Below are 20,207 nucleotides of genomic sequence, written 5' to 3'. Positions count from 1 at the left end.
AAGATCAGGCTTGTCTGAGGAATCTCCTCATGTCTTATTCTTTTTCATCTGAAAGCATCTACAAAATCTGTAAATGTGTGCCACTCTTCAGAAGGAAAACAAAGGGAAATTTTAGAGTGTCAGGAAGCTACTGCAGACTCCTTGTGGTTTTAATTTCCAAGATGATTGAAGGGGCAGTGGGTGGCTGGGTTCAAACAGAGCTGCTGGGGAAAGACTGAGCAGCCTGGGAGTTTCCAGTGGCTGGCAGGCTTCAGGTGAAGCCTGTAAACAGAAGATATTGTAACAGGATGGACCAGCTGGACACCACACGCTTTCCAGGATTACCTGCTCTGCAGCCACTGTAAAAATAATAAAAGGTAGGCTTTGTTGACATTGAAAGCCTGGTGTCCAGACAGGGCAGTGTTTTGTCACAACCTTACCTTCACCTAGTCAGGCTGTCACCTGAATGTCCAATAATCACTGAAGTGGCAAAGGACTGGTATTTAGTACTGCACAGAAGTGCAGTATGGATTATATATTTTAATTGGACTTCCTTCCCTTGTAAAAAAATGAATTACATTTCTTTAAAGAGTAAAAGGGGAAAATACACTTAACACACTCTTACAATTAGTGTGTCTTCACCACTGTTTCAATAAATAAGTACTTTTGAAAAAAAAGAAGCTATTTCTCAACAATATGACTACAACCAGATTATGCATCCGTTGTGGCACATTCACTTCTGCAATGGTGAATTTGGATTTGCAGCATTGTGTATTCATCGAGCCACTTTCTCTTTTTCCTTAGAAATGTATTGGATCACAACTGGATTATTATTTAAACAGACCAGGACTCTTGAATGTATCCCATGGGATTTGACTTCCTTCCACTCATAGCAATGGATCACAGCAATGAAACACACCTAACCAGAAAACAGAAGAAAATACATACAAATGCTCTAATCTGCAGTTAGAGCACAGACTAAAAAGCCTCTGCTGCATAAGCATATAAATGCTAGCACATTCATGAGGAAAGCACATTCACACAGCCAAAGCAAACAAACAAACCTATAACAACAGTTTATCCTTGAAACCTTACTGTTATGCTTTTAATATGCAGCATGCAATGGTGCTTGCACACAAGTACATGAACACACAAGTGCACACATCCCCCCTCATTAAGATAGAGTGCATTAAAGGAATCAAGATGCCATTTCCTTATCCCTGCAAACACTGCTGCCTGCGGTATTGGGTAGCTAGACGGAGAGGAGGGGCCAGCTGTGATTAATGCGATGAGGCTTGCTGTGGGGAGGGAGTGAGAGAGAGCGCATGCAGGCAAGCGGGAGAGACTGTTACTGTGAGAGCATGTGAGAGGGAGGGAAGCAGGATCGAGGAAGTAAGAAAGCAAAGGGTCCCATCTGGATCAGGTTTGGGGGCAGAGAGAAGTAGGAAGAGCGCAAGGTCAGTAAATGCTTGCATTAGTTCCCTCCTACTTCACCACACCACCCGCCCTCCTCCTCCCTCCTACTCGCTCTCTCTCTCACACACACGCACATGCACACGCACACACACAGACACATTCTACACACAACACTGATCACACGCCCTCATCCATAATTGATGCTTGCTTTGGGCAGATGCTGCGGGCCTCAGGACTAGAGCAGCTGCTAAGTTTATGGAGGAAAAAGGGAGCAAGATGGTGCAGCAGGTATTTTCTCCTGTTATTCTAATAACAGGGCATGTTCTCATTATTTTTCTTCTTTTTTCTGCACTATGGCTGGGGAGTAAAGGGGAAGCCTTGTTCGCCTGAGTGTGCCTTGAAGAAAGAGGGAGCCCCCTGTGAAACCCTTTCGAGCTTTACTATCAGCAGCTGGTCTTCTTTTTTCCCTCTTTTCCCCCCTCACACTCCCTTTTGCTTTCCTTTTCTTCCTTCTCTCTGAACTGTACTTTGCATTAACACAGAAGGCACAGATAACAGATTCCTTCCTGACTGCTGCTCTAACAGAGACTGAGCCATTCTGGAGTTCAAGTTGTTTGTGTTCTTATAACTTGTGTCACAAAGAAGATAGCTTGCTTCAAAATTCATTATGCAGGCCTTCCTTTCTTTCTTTCTTTTTTGGAAAAGAAGCTTAAGCATATCAGAGATAGACTTCTTATTTCATTTTAAAGTTTTTTCTACATATATATACAAGGCTGATTCTTCAGCATTATAATCTATATCAGGTATTTTTTTCAACAATTCCTTCTATGTGCCTGTTTCAGATAGCTAAGCAACTAGCTGAGAGGCATATAACTAGGTGGGGCAATGCAGTACCAGCTGTCACTGAAATCTTTGTGAAGAGGTCTGTGGTTGTATGACTGAGAAAGATTTGCTTTCAGGCTCTTAACTGGTGAAATCAGATTGTATGTACTTGACTGACTCCAGTACTACTTGGAGGGAGGCCGGGATGGGTATCTTTATTACCTTTTAAGTAATTTAGTTTGGGGGAGTAAGGATCTTCCTTCAAGCTCAAGTCTGTAAAGCAGAGGATTTTTGCACACTGCCACGTAAAGCATGTTTTAGAGCTCCAAATAAGGGTTTCATTAAATTTCAGGCCAAAACATTTAGCTTAGTCTGACTGTTGGCCATTCTTTGTTCTTTCCTTGTTTGCCAACAACTGCTTTTCATGGGACTCTGAAACTTCATTGAAGCAGAAGTAATGTAGTGACTGTAGTAAGCATCATTTGGTGCTACAGGAACGAGAGTTCACACTTTCACACTACTGTTATGAATTAGGAATGACATGTTACTTTTTGTTTCTCCTATTCCATATTGCTTTTCAAACACTTCCATGAAGGAATATGAGAGTTTAGCACTCTTAAATGAATATTAGCAGTAATTAACAGAAATAATGCTGGGTGTGTAATGTTCAGGAGGGCAGAGTGTAAAGTGCTGATGGTGTTAATGAGAATCAGTGAGATCTGTTAGAGTGAGTGGCAGCAGGGAATTTCACAAGGATCAGCTTACTGAGCATAGCAAGTCTCTCTCTACGCATTAACCTTTTTTATGAAGTGTGTTGTTTTTTTCCGGAGGTCTAATTTATGATGTACATTCAGACATTATTGATTGGGGAGGGAGGCAGTTTCAGATTTGCTATTTGCAGATGCCGCCACAAGGGAAAAAACACTACACTGGATCAGACTAACACTGTACCAGACTAATTTGACATATTATATTTTACATATCCAAACAAAGAATTTTCATTCATTCACATACAGCAAGATGACTTGAAGGTCTAGCTAAGTTCACTTGTCTGATTCAATTCACAATGTAATTTCACAAAATTCATTTTTACATTACGTCATTTGATTTTAAACAAGCATTCCATATTGAAATGAAAGAGCCAGGCTTTCTCGTTTTGATGAGTGGATATATTTAGGCTTGCCTTTTTGTATGATTATAATATCAGTTGCAAATTCCTCATAAAGATTATTTACTTCTCACTTTGTCTTGTATTACTACAGTTCATGAAACAAGCCTCATTTTATGTATTAAACATTTTTGTGGCTAGTAGCTCAAGCTGCCTATCTAAAATATAACAGCAAAGAGTTTGGCATTCTTTTATGCAATCATAATGAATAAAAATGTGTGTATGTGAAGGCCAGATTTTTGAGCAATTCTCTTTTTTGACATGCATTATTGGTGCTCTAGGAACTTTAGAGTCCATTCTAGTAAGTGAAGTCGCATCCTGGAGTGACAAGAACTCAATTGGTTCCCTACGCTAAGAAGCTGGGTTTATTGCACCCATATAATCTTTTTTAATGTCTTTTGTCCTGGAGTTATGCCATATAGCATTGAGGGCAAAAGGACGAAGCAGGGTTGCAGTGGTGTTGTGACCAGGATTCTTGCGGGCCAGTCAGGTTGCTGAAGTGTGTAGAGGAGAAGCATGTAGCAGAGCTCTGTGCGAATAGGCACACAGTGGCATCACTCCTGGAGCCAAGATACCAACAGCGGAACTGGTTCTCTGTGCCTCAAGAGGAAACTACACAGTGATGTGCAATTGTGACTGCTGATTCCTGGTTTAAACACATTTATTAAAAATAAAATGTCAACCCATGGTAACACAAATGGCTTAGCAGAGCAGAGCAAAGCAATAACAAAACCTTTGAACCATATGGATTAGAAATAACTTCTGAATACACAGTAATGTAAATGTAAAAAATAGCATTCAGTTACAAGCTATTATACTGTAAATTTCATTATGCAAGATAGTTAATTCATTAATTACTTAATTAATTGATGAATTAATTAATTTAAAACAGTTTGAATTATGGCTGCAATCTCTAAAAATTAGCACAAGCACAAAATAGGACTTCACAGTAAATGTTAACTTTTGTTGAAATGCACATTATTTGTGATATGCGCAAAACGTGAGCAAAAATAAAATATATTTGATGGTGTCACCCATTACTGACAAGAAATATGCCCTTGACTTGTGCATATCTAGTCCATTCGTTTGCAGCGGTGAGTTTGACTTAACTGCTTATTTCTTGGCTGTTCAACAACCTTCTACAAAGCAAGTTCTCTGCATTGCTTTCACACCCATGGGAAAAAGGGTTATGAAAACATGCAGAGGAGGCCTTTTTTTCAGGCCTAAAATGGCCTTCAAGCTGTAAAGGTTGTCATTTCAATCATGAAATCAACATTTTTCTCCCTCAGTTTTGAAATTGAGATACTAACATGTGCACAATTTTTTCATTGTAAAATCTCATTCTTATTCTGAATAGCATTATGCTTTTGGAAGACAGAAATAAAGTATTATTATTCTGTTAATACATCATAATGAATTAATAGCATATGTTTATTTGGATTGCTTTTAAATGAGAAGGTTTATAGTCATTCAGGTGTAGCATACAAGATGGCAATTTCTTTGGATTTGGCATCCTCCTCAAGTGTTGCTGATCAGTGTTGTGAGAAATCTTGATGTGGAAGGTTAATTAGTAGGTAATCCTAGTGTTTCAGTGAAGAATGAATTGATCCGGATCAAATTAGAAGGCTTTTTGACAAATGAAGGTCTTGTTGTATGCTTTGTGTGTGGAATGCATTCACAAGTATGTTTTACTTGTTCATTTTCAGTAAAGCATTTGAAAAGTTCCAATTAAATCAGACGGCTGTCTGAGTAAACTTGAATTTTAACCTATAAAACACTCCAACAAGCAATCTTTTACCACCTTAATAATATTGTGTTGTGGTAGCGTTACTGAAAACTATGCTTTGCTTTGCTGACTGGTCTTATGCCTCTCAGAGAACTGATTCTGCCTCTCTCTCCCTCTCTCCAGGGTAATCAGGAAGCCACAGCACCTCCTGAAACGATGGCACAGCCTTACGCTTCTGCCCAGTTTGCTCCTCCTCAGAACGGCATCCCGGCCGAATACACGACCCCCCACCCCCACCCCGCTCCAGACTATACGGGCCAGAGCACTGTCCCAGAGCACACATTAAACATGTACCCCCCTGCACAGACGCACAGCGAACAGAGCGGCCCAGACAGCAGCGCGCAAACGGTGTCCGGTACCGCCACAGTAAGTACACTCCTACTACAGAGGGCACTGCACTGATGTGTTTTAGCACAGCTAATCTCCGCTGCAATTATGGTGTGTGTATGGCTGTCTCACAATGGATATGGGCCTGGATTCAAGCAACAATAGTGCTTAATTTTGATAAATGTTGATTTAGTTCAGGCACTTTTTTTGTATAAGTTTCATGAAGAATTGTGAAATCAAAATAAATAATAATAATAATAATAATAAAGCCTCTAAATATAAGATTAGGGTTTTTTCAGAATTTTGTAACTTGGCAGAGTTTAGCGACAATTTGTCTTCCAACTTTCAAACTCAGTAGTTTGCGTCTGTTCTGATGAAAATGTTTTAGCTTGTTTTATACAAAATCTATCTCATATTTAAATTTTATGTACAATCCTCAAGCTTGGCAGATGTTGAACAAAATTTGTCAAGGTTTTTTGACGGTTAAAGACAGTACAAACAAGTTAACAGAAACAAAACGGATGTTTGTATTCTCTGGGAAAAAAAGTATCTTTATATTCATTTTTTGTAGTAAGAAAACAAAGGGATGAAGAATTAAGCAGTGCTGCATCTGGAAATACCATTTCATTGTTTAGAAGAGAAGAGCTTAAACTTGTAGGAAATGGTCCAAATTACTCAGATGTCGTGCTGACCTCACCAGGCAGCAACTGTTATGAAAACAATGTCATCCCTTACTGCCTACTGCTTCTCTTTGTAATAGGAATGGAACTCAAACTCTCATGACTGCTTTTGTAATGAGAACAATCATAGCAGGCCTTCTTCTGCCTCAGTTATTGAGGTCTTTTGTCTATAGGGGTTCTATTGCATTTGTAATCATATGTGAACACTTACATGCCTTAAAATGAGGAGGAAGGGAAGCGATATAATACCCTTTTTATTTACCCGACCTTTGAAGAGAACATGAAAAAATAGTTTTAAGACACTGTATTGTTATATCATGCCTTCATACCAGATTCCTTTGGAACAGTTAAAAAGGAGCAAACCACAATTGCAGATGTACTATTGAGAATTTATTTTCAGGTAGTATAGATTAATTATCTATTTAATTTAGTTAAAATTAGGGGAAGTCCTGATCCAATCCATTGATCGTTATCGGCTCCTGATACCGCCATATTTTAAGGGTAGCGTAACGGCTAGGACTCACCCGATCTTCATACGATCCTCTGACACGACAACACTTTATATGCATATTCTTACCAATAGCAAAGCTTTGCCTTTCTACATTCTAACTCTGTCTGTACTCCATTTACGACAACTGTCGGAATGTGCTGTCACTCCTGTGAACAAGCACTATCCATTTGCCACCACGACTGAAGCCATTGTTTAGTAAACGAGTTGTTATCTGCTACAATGTCTGCTGTGTGGAATCTGAAAGCTGCCCTACAGCTGCTTGCAGCATTTGCAGTAGTGCAGTGCAGCGTTCCCCGGGCATTAGCACAGTGTCTTAATAGATCTACAACCACCCGTACTTTTCGCAGGTCACCCAAAACAAGACTGCAGCTAAGCAGAAAACACTAGAGGATACATGTTTAAGGCAGGAAACGTTGCCACAAGAAAGCAACAAGGCCAAAAAATAACAGCGAAGATAACTGAATTTATCATGTTAAAGGATATTTCACTTTGGTATAATATAATTGATTTTGTGGAGCCACCCCTTTATATATATGTATATTCATAGTGTGAATACTGGCAGAATCAGCTATCCTGTTTAACCGTTAACAGCATCGCTGCTTCCTAGTTGTCAGGCTCCCAGTTAACTCTCATTCATTTTCGGGACATTGCAGAAATTAATAGTTAATAGCAGGAACAGCTAGTGTTGCTAGTATTCATGCTGTGCGAATACCACAGAATTAGGCTACTATATCAAAGTAGAATATCTATTTAAATAATTATTTATTTTTTGTATAATTTGTTTAAGTTTATCTTACCTACCTTTAAATTGTTTTACTGATTTAAGCCAAACGTTCTGCTCTTGGGGCTAGCTTGAATAAAAGCCAATAATTTTTTTAAATCATATTGGATTGGTATCAGCCGATACTGAATGTTACTTCACTTGGATCAGATCAGGAGAGAAAAAACATAGATCGGGACATGCCTAGTTATAATGTTGTACTTAAGGAAATTTTTACCTATTGAAAGTGGGGAAATTGATCCATGAACATGAATGGCTGCTCAGGTGATGTGAGTATGGAAATGGATGTGATCAATATTTGATTTGATATGATCACAATCTAGATCAAAGCATGTATGCCAAATCTAAGCATAATACTAGATAGAAACTGGCTGGAATGCTGCAGATGTGAATGAAAATGTTGCTTGTAGGAGTCTTAATACCACATTGTTAGAAGTAGGATGCTCACGCATGACTTTGTTGATGGTAAAGGATCAGATCAACCAAGGAGACAATATTGCAGGGATAGGTGGTATTTTTCATTGTATTTTTGAAGATCTCTGGTTTACTGAATTCACCAGCCAGACACTCTGAATTGACACAAGAGCATGAACTCCTGCCCTAAGGTTGGACCCTTAGAAGAGGTATTTTCAGACCTGGATGTGAGTGCATGGTGCCACCCAGCCAGCCTTAATAGGCAATTTTGGCCTATTTATGAGCCCATTAATCATGATAAATAAGCCTTATAAAGAAGCTGATTTGCGTTTGGTGTGGCGCCAGAGTCAGAGGTGATGGCTGGTAAGCTCTCCTGTATTGAGCAGGAGGGATTTTGAGGGCCATGAGTCAGGCAGCTTAAATCTACTTCAGAGGCACAGCTGCTGATCTGATCTCCTTTGACTGCTTGACTCCATTGTCACACAGAGTCATTTGTCTCGTGCGTAATCCCACTACCCTGGGGTTCGTCAAGCACTTTACCAATGTGCCAGCACTGCAACGGTATTGCTTGCATGGTAGTGGGGCTCTCAACACTGAACTGACAATTTATGTATATATTTACACAGACGGCACAAATGTCAATGTTTCGTCAGTTTCGCCCATTATAACTAGTTTTATTTCTCCACATATTAATGCATTTATTCTGATCTCTTGTGCTTGAACACCAACTATACGATGTGGAATATTGGAATAAAACACCTCAGTAGCCTTGGGGAAAAAGGAAAGAAACATCATTATGTCTGTGTGCTTCTCCACAGAAATTTCTGTTCTTCTGTTTCCCCAGAATCTAATGAAAAATACATCTGACTCATAATTTCCCTTACTTTTGTTGGCAGTTCCTACTGGAAAATAAGTTTTCAGTTGGGCCTGGGAGCTCTCACCCTAATAAGAGTGTGGCACAGGCCGAATCCATTCCATTCAATCTCGGGATTCTTGACATAGTTAGAAAGAAAGAAACATGATGATTCGATATCTATATAAAATAAATGAATGACAGACATTGCTAGGTTCCTAAACAAATGAGATCAATATACTTGAAGTTCTACCACATCTTCAGTGTATTCTCCAGCATAACTTTAGCAAGCAATTGCAAATCTGTAAAGTTAAATAAAAAAGACATTAATTTTATATTGTGCATGGCCTTTTAAAACATTAGTTTTTTAATGTTGATTTCTGAGACATGCACATGCAATTTCACCAAGTTACCATTTATTTATTAATTTTGTACAATATGTGAAAAAAAGTTTGTAACTGCTTCTTTGGATTCAAGTCCATTGTTAACTGATGCTGCTGCACTGAGCTGTGCTAATAGGCCAAACCCCTCAATTTTATAGTCAGGGAGAAGGGGGCCAACAGCACAATGAGCCCATTAAAGACCCCTGTTTGAAATGCTGCTCAGACTCAAAACACTTTTGAGTATCACAAGGAGCAAAAAAGAATGAGGAAGGTCAGGCCTCTGGCTCAAAAAAGCAGACCACCAAATAGTTCCATTTCCTTTGACACGTGGCACCATATTCTCCCTTCACAACGGAATGAAAAGGACTAAAAGAAGTAGTAGCTCTCCAGCTCTCTGTCATGGTCTGTACTTCTATGGATGGTTGAGAGACACCGTCAGCTGATCCTATGGCACGTCCGCTCCTCTGGTGGAGGCTCTTGCCTTTTTGCTGCTCCTTCATCAGACACAGCTGGCCTTGTTTCATACTATCCGTGACCGCTGCTACCCATCTCCTTGGACTGAGTTACATTGCAGACACAACAAAATTGGACAGGTCTCTTTGCCTATGAAGAGGGGCAGTGTAACTATGGATGTGGATAATCAACTATTTTAAAAATAAAAATTAAACCTTAAGCTTATTTATTTATTCATTTATTTATTGAGAATCTGAATATGAATTCAGTCAACATAGGAAAATAGTTGTTTGTTTAAACTAAAGTTTAGTTCAAACATGCTACAATTATGAACCTCTGCATAAAATTATAATAATAATTAAATGTCTAAATCTGTTTACAGGGTAACCTAAATAAATGGGCTAAAAGTTCCCTGTGTAATATTAGAGAAGTGAATGCATATCTACAGTAACTGTTTACAGAAACCATATTAATTCCATGCCTCTTTCATTCATGCTGTATTATCACACACTGGTTTTAACTGCATGTCATAAAACGTTTGTCCAAGGCAAGCATTTCCAAAAGAGATGATGTCATATTCATATTGCAAGATTTTACAAACCCATTGAATATGTATATATGTTCTACTGTTCAAATGAGATCATTCCTAACCCTGCCATTTTTTTATACATGAACATGTATTTAATACATTGTATAAAGACTATGAGCTCTATTTTCTGAAATCAATGTCGCACGGCACATGGGTGCAGTCAATGGCACAGTGTGTGCTCAGAATATTTATTCAGATATAACTATGGTAAACTGTCCCCTCGGAACTTGGTCAACAATCGGTTGACTTAATTCTGCATGGATTAATGCACTGGCCATTTGGCACTGGGTAGTACATTTTATATGCAGACGTGTTAATGATAAAATAAAATAAATAAATAAATAAATAAATAAAGGTCATTAGGATAATCCAGTAACTAATTTTTGTTTTCCACACAGAGTGAACCAGCTCCTCCCTCACTACAAATTTTGGAATTCAATTTAAGGAAATTTCAATGTCAAGTGAAAATCTCTGTAGCATAGTTAGACATAGAAATTCCTTATTATTTTTTATTTTATTTGTTTTAAATAAATGAGTTAATCTGAAAAGAACATTGCCTCGCATCAACCTAATTTCATACATGCAGTATGAACATGCTCCATAATGTTTTTTTCTTGATTTGTACTCCATAATATTTAATTTTTAATTTAACAATTCCCACATGGTTAAAGTGCACATTCTTAGTTTTATTTAAGGTTATCTTTATACACTTTGGTTTCACCTGTAGAAATTACAGCACCTTTTATACATAGCCCCCCCCATTTCAGGGCACCATAATGTCTGGGATATATTAATGCTTTGTAAATTAAAGTAGTACTGTATTTTGTATGTAGTACTTTGTCACATATCCCTTGGATGAAATGACTGCTTGCAGTCTTCGACCCATACACATCACCAGGTGCTGAGTATCATCTAGCCACATTCTAGCCATTTTCAGCTCCTGCTTGTTTTGTATGAGGCACCAAATCATTCAAAAGTCTGTCAGGAACAGCACAGAGAGTGTTGAGTGTTAACTGGCACAGTGAATTGTGGATAACTGGCCTGTCTGAGTGCAGATCAAAGCAATAGCATATTTGGTTCCTAAACTTAGTTCTGGAGAAACAACACTTTTAAGTATCTGTTATGTTAGCCAAGCACTTGACAGGCACTTATATTTTTATGTCTTCCCATAATTTGAGCAGCAGCGATACTTAATTAGTTTTAAGTTTTAAATTATCCAGTTATATTATATTAACTAGCTAGCTGTTATATTTAGCTTTTTAGATTTTTGGCTTTTGATTGCCTTTGGAGTCTGTTATTGGTGTTTATCAACATGGAGACCAGAGTTTTGCCAATGAAAGTCAAGGAAGTCATTATGAGGCTGAGAAATTAGGACAAAAAAACAGTCATAGACATAGAAGGTGTGGCTATTAAATAATGAGACTAATGCTGTAATTCAATTTCAATGAAGATAATTTACATTTCAATTCCTTTCCCCTTCAATATATTCCCCTTCTGCAACTACACATCGCTGCATTCTGGTCTTCCACTGATCAAAGCAGTGCAATAGGTCTTCTTCCGTTAGTTGTCTCAGAAGCTCCGTGCTTTCTTCTTCACTTCTGGAACAGACTCAAAACAGGTTCCCTTGAGTGCAGACTTGATTTTAATAGCCACACAATATCGCAGTACTTGACCACCCTCCCTATTCACCTGATCAAGCACCATGCGACTTTTTTCTTTTCCCTAAAATCAAGTCTGCACTCAAGGGAGTAGTTTGGTGAATACAAGATGCCTTTTTCAGAGAATCGTCTTCAAAAGATTTTTCCTTTTTGCAACTTGGCTGCAAAGGCTATTGCCAAGTAGGGATTGTCGGTAACTTTGGACACCTTGTAACCGCAAGATGCCAAGTTGTTTTGGCGATCTTGAACTGTGTCAGTTTAACTTCTTTTTGTGTCTTTTTGCAACTCACTACACATGGCAAGAAGATAGACTTGCATCCTCGACCTGGCAGGTTAGCCTTCCTTCAAACAGCAAACAAATAAAATCTGCAGTCATACTATCGGAAGTATGTACTATACCAGAGATGGAGCGGTACAACGATGTTGTTTTCCAGCCATGTGTAAGATGCATCTTAAAAACCAGCAGAGCATTTAAATGAACTTACTGTGGCTGTGCTCATTTACATAACCGCTCTTAGTAAATACCCTGCAAAATTGAAAACATGCGGCGACACTGAATTTTGCGGCACTGATGCTAATTTGTCATATGCTTAGTAAATATGGCCCTTAGACTATAGTCTTTTTGTCTTCTTCTTTAACAAGGGTGTGAATATTAATGGAGCCTACGGCTTGGTTGAGAACTGTCCTCACTAGTTAAATAGTGTTAGTTCTTGGTCCACAGGGAACCATCAGTGTGACTTGTCACATCACTCATTTGTAACACGCACATTGTAGGACTGACTCCAATCTAAACAAATACAAAATTAACCCATATCACGTTGATGTTGTAATGCCAATGCTAAGTCTGTTGTTGTCATCTATTGCTGTGTGAATCAAATGATCCTCCATTTTACAGGTTGTTTGTCATGCAGATGGTATACAACGTTTCAGTTATTCTGTTGTGAGATGAATACACATTTTGCCACAATAAGTGTCAAATCAGGTACCAGCCTAGCACTGAAACTAAAAATCAAAGACACAGCATTCTGTGATATTGGGTTACTTACAGGGGACAAAGATATTATTGAACTGGTCAGCAATACAATAATGCTGACATGGTCTATTTAGAAAAAAAAGACAGCTAAAAGAGTGCATCAGCCCTATTTTTTAAATTGCCCTTTTACGATAATTTATTCAGGATCATTGCCTATTCATGATAGTATGTATTTTGCCATGGAAACATAAGTAATGTTTAAAAACCACAATATTTAATTTTACTGGTTAACTTAATGTTACACAAGACTGAGATTAACACACACCTATACTGCATTACACAACAGTGTCAGTTAGTCTGTTGCACCGAGGACAAGCTTTGAATATGACAAAACATACAGAAGAGGTCATAAATATGAAGGTACCAAAGGTTAATGTAGTGTGAAAGACTGAGGGACTCTGCCATTCACCTACTCTATCATAATGATACATTAGCCTTTCCTCATCTGAAAGGGCCTCAGTGATGCTGTCACAAAGCCTAAATGCTTTCTAATGAATGGCATAACTAAACTTGAAGCATGTACGCTTTGTTTATTATAATAGGACTTATATAGGAATATTTACTATTAAAAGTAAATTGTTTTATACATATATATATATATATATATATATATATATATAATGTTTTACAAATATAAAAAAATAGTTTTTACATTGACTGTCACCAGCTAACTGATAACAAATTCACTTTTTTAAAGGTTTACATCTAATAGTAAATCTATATTTTGAAAATTCTGTCAGAATGTAAATATCATATGCTGTACTTTTTTATAGTCTCATTAATCATGTTTCACTCAACAATTAGTAAATTGCACCAAAGGTCATGTTGTACATTCAAAACCACAGTACATGCCGTAGTACAATACATGCAATGGAATTGAGTTCTTTGTTCATACAGACATGATTTTTATTATTATTCTCTATATTGCTGCTTGTCATGAACAAACTGACTTGGTACCTTAATGCACAATTGAATCTAGGCCATTTTTCATTTCCTATATTCTTATTTGTGGAGTGCAGTTACCACAGTGTTTCCTGTAAAATATCTTCACTACAAGCACCACACTAAATATGGTCCTGTTTGTAAGAGGAAAAATAATTTGAATTTTCACTACTGATGGCTAAAAAAAGATCCAAGGCACTGAATAAAATATAGGTTGAATACTGTGGCAAAGCATATAAAGGAGGGGCTCTAGAAAACCTTAGAACATGGATTTGCACAGGTCCTTTGAGTATTTAGGTCAGCGAAAAGTTGCAATACCATACACAAGTGGTAGAGATTGTTATTGTTTTCTTCCACAGTAAAGTTCTTGTCACATCCGCAAACTTCAGCTGCAGATGAGATTTTAAAGGTCCATTAAATCCACTCTGAAGGTATGAGGCAAGCTGTCTAAAAGCAAATCCCTGGTTTCAGTAAATAATACATGTTTTGCCTACAGCATCCTCCCCCATGCATCTGCTCTACTGAGCAAGGGAACAGTCATCTCTTTTGTACATGAACAATACTGAAGCCTACCTTCCTTCAGACCGCAAACAAATAAAATCTGCAGTTATAGTATCAAGAATATGTACCGTATATCAACACTTTTTATTGTCCAATCATTAGGTGATAAAAGATGACTGATTGAGATTGTTTGGACAGTTTTTAGTTTGCGGACTAGGAGAGAAATTTAGAATCCACTATGATTTTTCAGGACTCATAGGTCCTGGTGATATTGTGAAATGTCCCTTTCTGGAACTTTGCCTCAATAAAAAACACGGGAAAACAGTTTATATTGAATTAAAACTATTCAAATTAATTTTAGTACTATTTTTTTTAAGTTATTTAAATTGCACCGAGCAGTTGAAACCTTTCACTTTGAAATACAATGAATATCAGTACTTTATATTTCTTGACATTGAGAAAATCTTTTTTTGAACAGCTTTCAAATTGAACATAAATCAGCACTGTTCCCCAGATTATCGTGTACAGTAAGCCTATATCATTTGTTTGGGAGGATGTTATCTGTACTTTTGTACATGTATAATCTGATGTTGTATTAATGACTAGACCTTTGAAGCAGTGAAATGAAAAGAGGGAGGAACATGATGAATTTGAGCCTCAGTCTGGAGCATCGTTTCACTGTGTGTCACCTTTCATTTTCCCTATTAACTGCAGCGAAACACTCTCTCCCAGCATGGGCTTAATCCATTTCAAACCCCAATCAGCAGTAGACTGTGTCAACAGTGCTCTAGTCACAACTTACCTCCTTTATGCCTCATTCAGACACTTCACAATCCTCTCACTCGTATCAGAGAGTCCCAGTTGTTTTTCATGAGTAGCCTTTGTGCTGTTAAGAGGTGTTGTATTGTGTGCGTGTGTGTGTGTGTGTGTGTGTGTGTGCGCGCCCGGGGACACACACGTGTGTTTGGGAGGGAGACTATTGAATTTTGAAAGAAATATTACTAATATTTTAAAAATGACTTGTTGAAGAAAATCATCAACATAAGCACATGTGGATTAATAGGCACACTGGTTTTCAATAGATATTCTCTGAAAATGCTTAGCTGGCTTGCTGACACAAGGTACTTGGAAGACATCAATGCAACAGAGCTTACAAACTGCTGAGATTCAGCATTCAGTAAGGCATAGACTGGCCAAGTGCTCTGTTCTTGGGCTGTGATATCACATGGCAGAGAAGCTGATGATGTTGAGAGCAGTAGAAAACCCCCTCATATGTACTCATCTGGCTTCAGTGTGGGTGTTGATTGCAGGCTTACATTGTGTAAAGGGACCCTGAATAAATTTAAAAAGAGTCAGAGAGGGAGAGAGTGTATGTGTGTGTGCATAGTCTTTTTTTAAGGTGAGCAGGTTCTAAATTGATATATACAATACATGGCCATGCAAATTTGTAACAGACTCACAGGTACAAGTGGACACACACACACACACACACACACACACACGTACCCACACGCACACTCACACACACACAAGCCTGCTTTTTTAAACTGTCTAAGAAAACAGATGGGCATCGCTTCAAATCACTCCAAATTTTACCCACAGATAATTTGCCAGTCCCCATAGTTCACAGAATATTGAAAATTATTGTAATTGAAGATTTTCCTTACCTCCTCCACCTCTCAACAGTAATCTTTCCACACTGGATGTTCTAGAACATACAGGAATGAAGTGTTACATTTTTTTCAAGTTTAATACAGTATTTGAGCTACTTCTAATTTTTTTCTCAACATCATCAAAGCAAATCCAGTCAAGAATTATTTTCTAAGTATTCCCGTGAGCTTCTTGGTGTATACAAAACTGACTCATTGGTAGGGTTGGGCATCGTTTATGTTTTATCGATTCCAGTTACTATTCTGATTCTGCTTATCGAATCTAGTTTTTAACGAATCCTGGTTCCGATTCTTGTCATATTGTTTGGGTCACACCAAAATGTGTTGTTCACAAATCCAGCTCTATTTCCAGCAGATTTAGGCAGCCATTAAAAATGTAATTTGTCCTTTAGGTACAAAAATAAAGACAGTGCATAACACAATGAGGGTCATGCCCACGATGGGGGAAACGATCTGTTGTGCTCCATAGACTTATTATTAGCAGTCGGTTGATTATTGAGATGCACAAAAAAACAAGGACAAGAACCCAGATCTGACGTTTTCTGTGTCCCATGCAAAAAACTGCTTTTAACTAACGCTATTATGATAGCCGCTTTTAACTAATGTTAACTTTAGTTAAAAGCAGTGTAGGGGAAAACACCTCTACAAATTGTAGAATAGTGAGGATATATAAATAAAAAGTGTCCGTTTTAACAGTATTCACAAGTAGGCACCACTGAATGCGCAATATATAAATATATTACCTTGTGATGATCAAATGGTGCAAAAGTATAATCTATCTCATAATTAATCAGTCTCATAAAATGTGTTAAATCATGATTATGAATTTCTATATTAAATATTAAAACAACAACCAACGATATAGCATGCATACATTCTTTGAGGTGGTAGGCTCAATCGTTTATCTGAATAATTATCAGACAGGTGATGAGGTTTAATGAAATAGAATGTATTAAACAAATATCTAAATGAAAATCATAAAAGGCTAAAGGGAACTTTAGGACTGTCTTAGCGATCGTGCTTTCCCCACATCTCCTTCTGTTGAGCAGCAAAGAGAGAATGGAAAAGAGGCAGGAATAGACATGGGATCAGTCTGTCCAAACATGACCATGTGGTTGTTGATCCAAAATGGTGCCTAGTCCTTTTTTAAAAATTTTATTTATTTATTTATTTTTTATACAGAAGTCATTTCATACTCTTGGGCATGGGTCCCCACTTTCCACAGGACAGCTTGTATCAGATTTAATTTGACTGTTATGTTTGCGCATTAGTGTGATATGCAGAGGTGGGTAACCCGGTTTCAAAGAGTAAAAAGACTGACCATGTATTTGCTCCACCACCATGCACTAAACCAGCTGACTCTAATTAGCATAACTCTTCAGCATGATAGGAGACCTAATTATTGCAATCAGCTGGTTTAGTGCATGGTGGTGGAGCAAATACATGGTCAGTCTTTTTATCTTTGAAGCCGGGTTACCCACCTCTGGTGATATGTAAGCAAAACAGAAGAGCAACTCTTCCTCAGGTGACTGAGAATGTCAATGCAGGAAGTGATCAGACTGTCAGCAAGAACAGTCCTTCGACAACTACATAGAGAGGGATATTATAGGAGAGTTGCAATGCATAAACTCCTCATTACAAAGACAAATGCACATTTGAGAGTTCAGTGGTGAAAAACCATAGGCACTAGTCAACAGAGATGTGTAAAAAAGTGATATAGTTAGATGAGTGATCCTTCACCATATTCTCAACAAGTGGGCAAGTGCATGTCTGGTGCACACCAAGAGAATGTTAGAGGTTTGAATGCTTGACCCCTACAGTGAGGGGGTCCGGTGGCTCTGTTATGCTGTGTTGGGCATTTTCCTGGCATGGTTTGGGTGCACTAATCCCCAGGGTCACTGCAAATCAACACAAAGTTATTTTAAGTGACCACCTTTATCCTATGAAAAAACATTTATTTCCTGATGGGAATGGTCTCTTCCACGATGACAATCCCCCTTTGCACAGGGCACAAGGGGTCACTGGAAGGTTTGGTGGGTAAGAAAATGATGTGAATCATATGTTATGGCCTTCAAAGTCACCAATCTCAACCCACCTATGGGAGATTTTGGACAGGTGTGTTTGACAGCGCTCTCCATTAACATCATAAAAAACAGCAAATGAGGGAATATCTTGTGCATGAATGGTGTTCCATCCCTCCAGGACAGTTCCAGAGACTTGTAGTATCTATGCCAAGGCATTTTGAAGCTGTTCTGTGATGGCCTAACACCTTAAGACACTTTATGTTGGTTTTTCCTTTAATTTGTCATCCGTCTATATGTGCACTGTCAAATGTAATGAGTAGTGCTGCAACCTGACTGACTGTCTCAATCTCAGCTCTAAATCTTAACTATCATTCCTCGGTCAAAGTCACTGAGGTGTCATTTTCTAGCAATGCTAGCCATAATTATAGGCAACCAACAACAACAACAACAACAACAACAACAATAATAATAATAATCAAACAGTTCAGTTCTGTCAGAGCATTTACATTCAAAGGTAGTGTAGGACAGTTCCAGAAGTCTTCCTGTTATCAGACCCTCAAAGTAAAACAGATTGTTTATTGTGCTGACAGGTAGTCAGCAATTGTGATGAAGAGACAGCGCGCAGTTGCAAAACATCCGATTGGATCAGCATTATGTGAACTTTAGGTTCTCTATAATACAATGTAATCATGTTTTGTATTTTTGGAAAACTGATGTCATGGGGAACAAGTTGGTGTCTTTGGTGGTGGAGTGCTGACTTAAGATCTTGATACCTATGGGTCAGTACCCAGCCAGATACAAAAGTTAACCCAGTGTGATATGTTTACAGAGGTAGTGCAAGCAGGATCATTGATCTATACTGCTTTGCTATGACAGTGTCTTTATTTGATGACTTGGTGTTTTGCTTTGATTGTTTTGTATATAAGGGGAAACGTGCAGAGGGGTTTTTTACAGTAGCCAGTTTCTTGATCAGGGTCCTGAATTGGCCCATGATAATTAAAGAGTTCAGGTTCAATGTGGACTGTAACTCATTCCAGGCATGAGCAGCACTACTGTATATCTAGATGCAGTTTTTTCCCAGTTCAGGGTAGACCCCCAGCACCTGGAGAATCAACCTGTCCTGACAATGAGTCTGATAGGCTCCAACTCTCCATTCAATATGAGATTAAATGTAAGGAGGTAACTTTATACAAAAACAGAAACAGTATTGATCTCTTCTCTGAGACATGTGGAGACTGTACCTCAATAACCTAGAATTCACTGCTGGAAAGGAAAATAGCCTCTAGATAAATATACCAGATTAAGAATTTGCTTGATTTTTTATTATTATTATTTCATTATAACACATTTACTTTATAAATTTATGAACAAACTGCCAATGTCCATTACTTCAATGACTGCATTAGCAAGTAACTCAAGTCTGTGGAATATATAGTTGTGCAGGCAGTGACTCTATTTCCACATGACAAAATGGCTGACATGGATCAGTACACTCAAAACATGGATAACCTGTAAGGAAAAATAACAAATACTCAAAAGGATTGGTTTTGTCCTAGCATCACTCACTGATGTGGCTAGTGTGACTTGTGGGGATATACTTTTCTTTTGTCTGACATAAGCCTGCCATGTGGAAGTACTTTACTGAGCATTCCAGTGCCCATGCTCAAGTACGCAGAGTGGATGGCAGTCACTCTACTGTTTGCCTTTTAGAGCACAGTGTGAGATCAATGAATGGTAAACGCTAATAATTGTAGTGTCCACAGTTGGTGTGAAATTGATTTGGATAAAGAGGCTGATCTAAATTCCGCCACAGAGAGGATTCCTTCATCTTGCTTTCTTTAGTCTCTGATTTCCTCTGGCAATGTCATTTAGGTTTAGATTTTTCAGTTCTGTTGTGCATTGCTGTTTTTTGTTTTTCTTTTTTATGTGCCATGCGTTTGTGAAGTTTCAAGTTTTTTGCTCAGGACACTATTTATGTATTTATTATTATTATTATTATTATTGTTGTTGTTTTACATAAGCAGTAAATGTGTTTTATTTAGTCTCAGATTAATCAACGTGTATTATGCACTTTTGGGGAAATATTTTAGTTTTTATGTGGCACTGCAAATAAAAAATTCTACATTTAGTCTGTTGTTTTTCAAAGTCCATTGTATTAATTATTGGGACATAAACCTGAGTGGGTCCGGTGTAATTTCATCTGAGGATATTTTTTTT

General features: G+C 38.0%; 1 protein-coding gene across 33 annotated transcripts in view; it reads left to right on the top strand.

Moving 5' to 3' along the window:
- The window catches only part of LOC135248276 (RNA binding protein fox-1 homolog 1), a 648,052-nt gene that overhangs the window by 559,937 nt on the left and 67,908 nt on the right, over window positions 1–20,207 (top strand). For 31 of the 33 annotated variants that reach the window (XR_010328399.1, XR_010328398.1, XR_010328401.1 and 28 more), the window contains one exon: window positions 5,295–5,537. Coding sequence is in view for 26 of the 33 variants with exons in the window: in XM_064322712.1 (XP_064178782.1) it covers window positions 5,295–5,537 (243 nt within the window). In the remaining 7 variants the exon portion in view is untranslated. Of the gene's footprint in view, window positions 1–1,275; window positions 1,437–1,612; window positions 1,684–5,294; window positions 5,538–20,207 lie in introns of those variants that run through there. The other 2 variants (XM_064322728.1, XM_064322724.1) reach the window with 2 other exon arrangements.

The sequence above is a fragment of the Anguilla rostrata genome, chromosome 2 (genome assembly GCF_018555375.3).
Source record: "Anguilla rostrata isolate EN2019 chromosome 2, ASM1855537v3, whole genome shotgun sequence".
NCBI classification, from domain to species: Eukaryota; Metazoa; Chordata; class Actinopteri; order Anguilliformes; family Anguillidae; genus Anguilla; species Anguilla rostrata.
The sequence above is the reverse complement of the archived record's forward strand: the minus strand, read 5'-3'. Positions and strand labels throughout refer to the sequence as shown.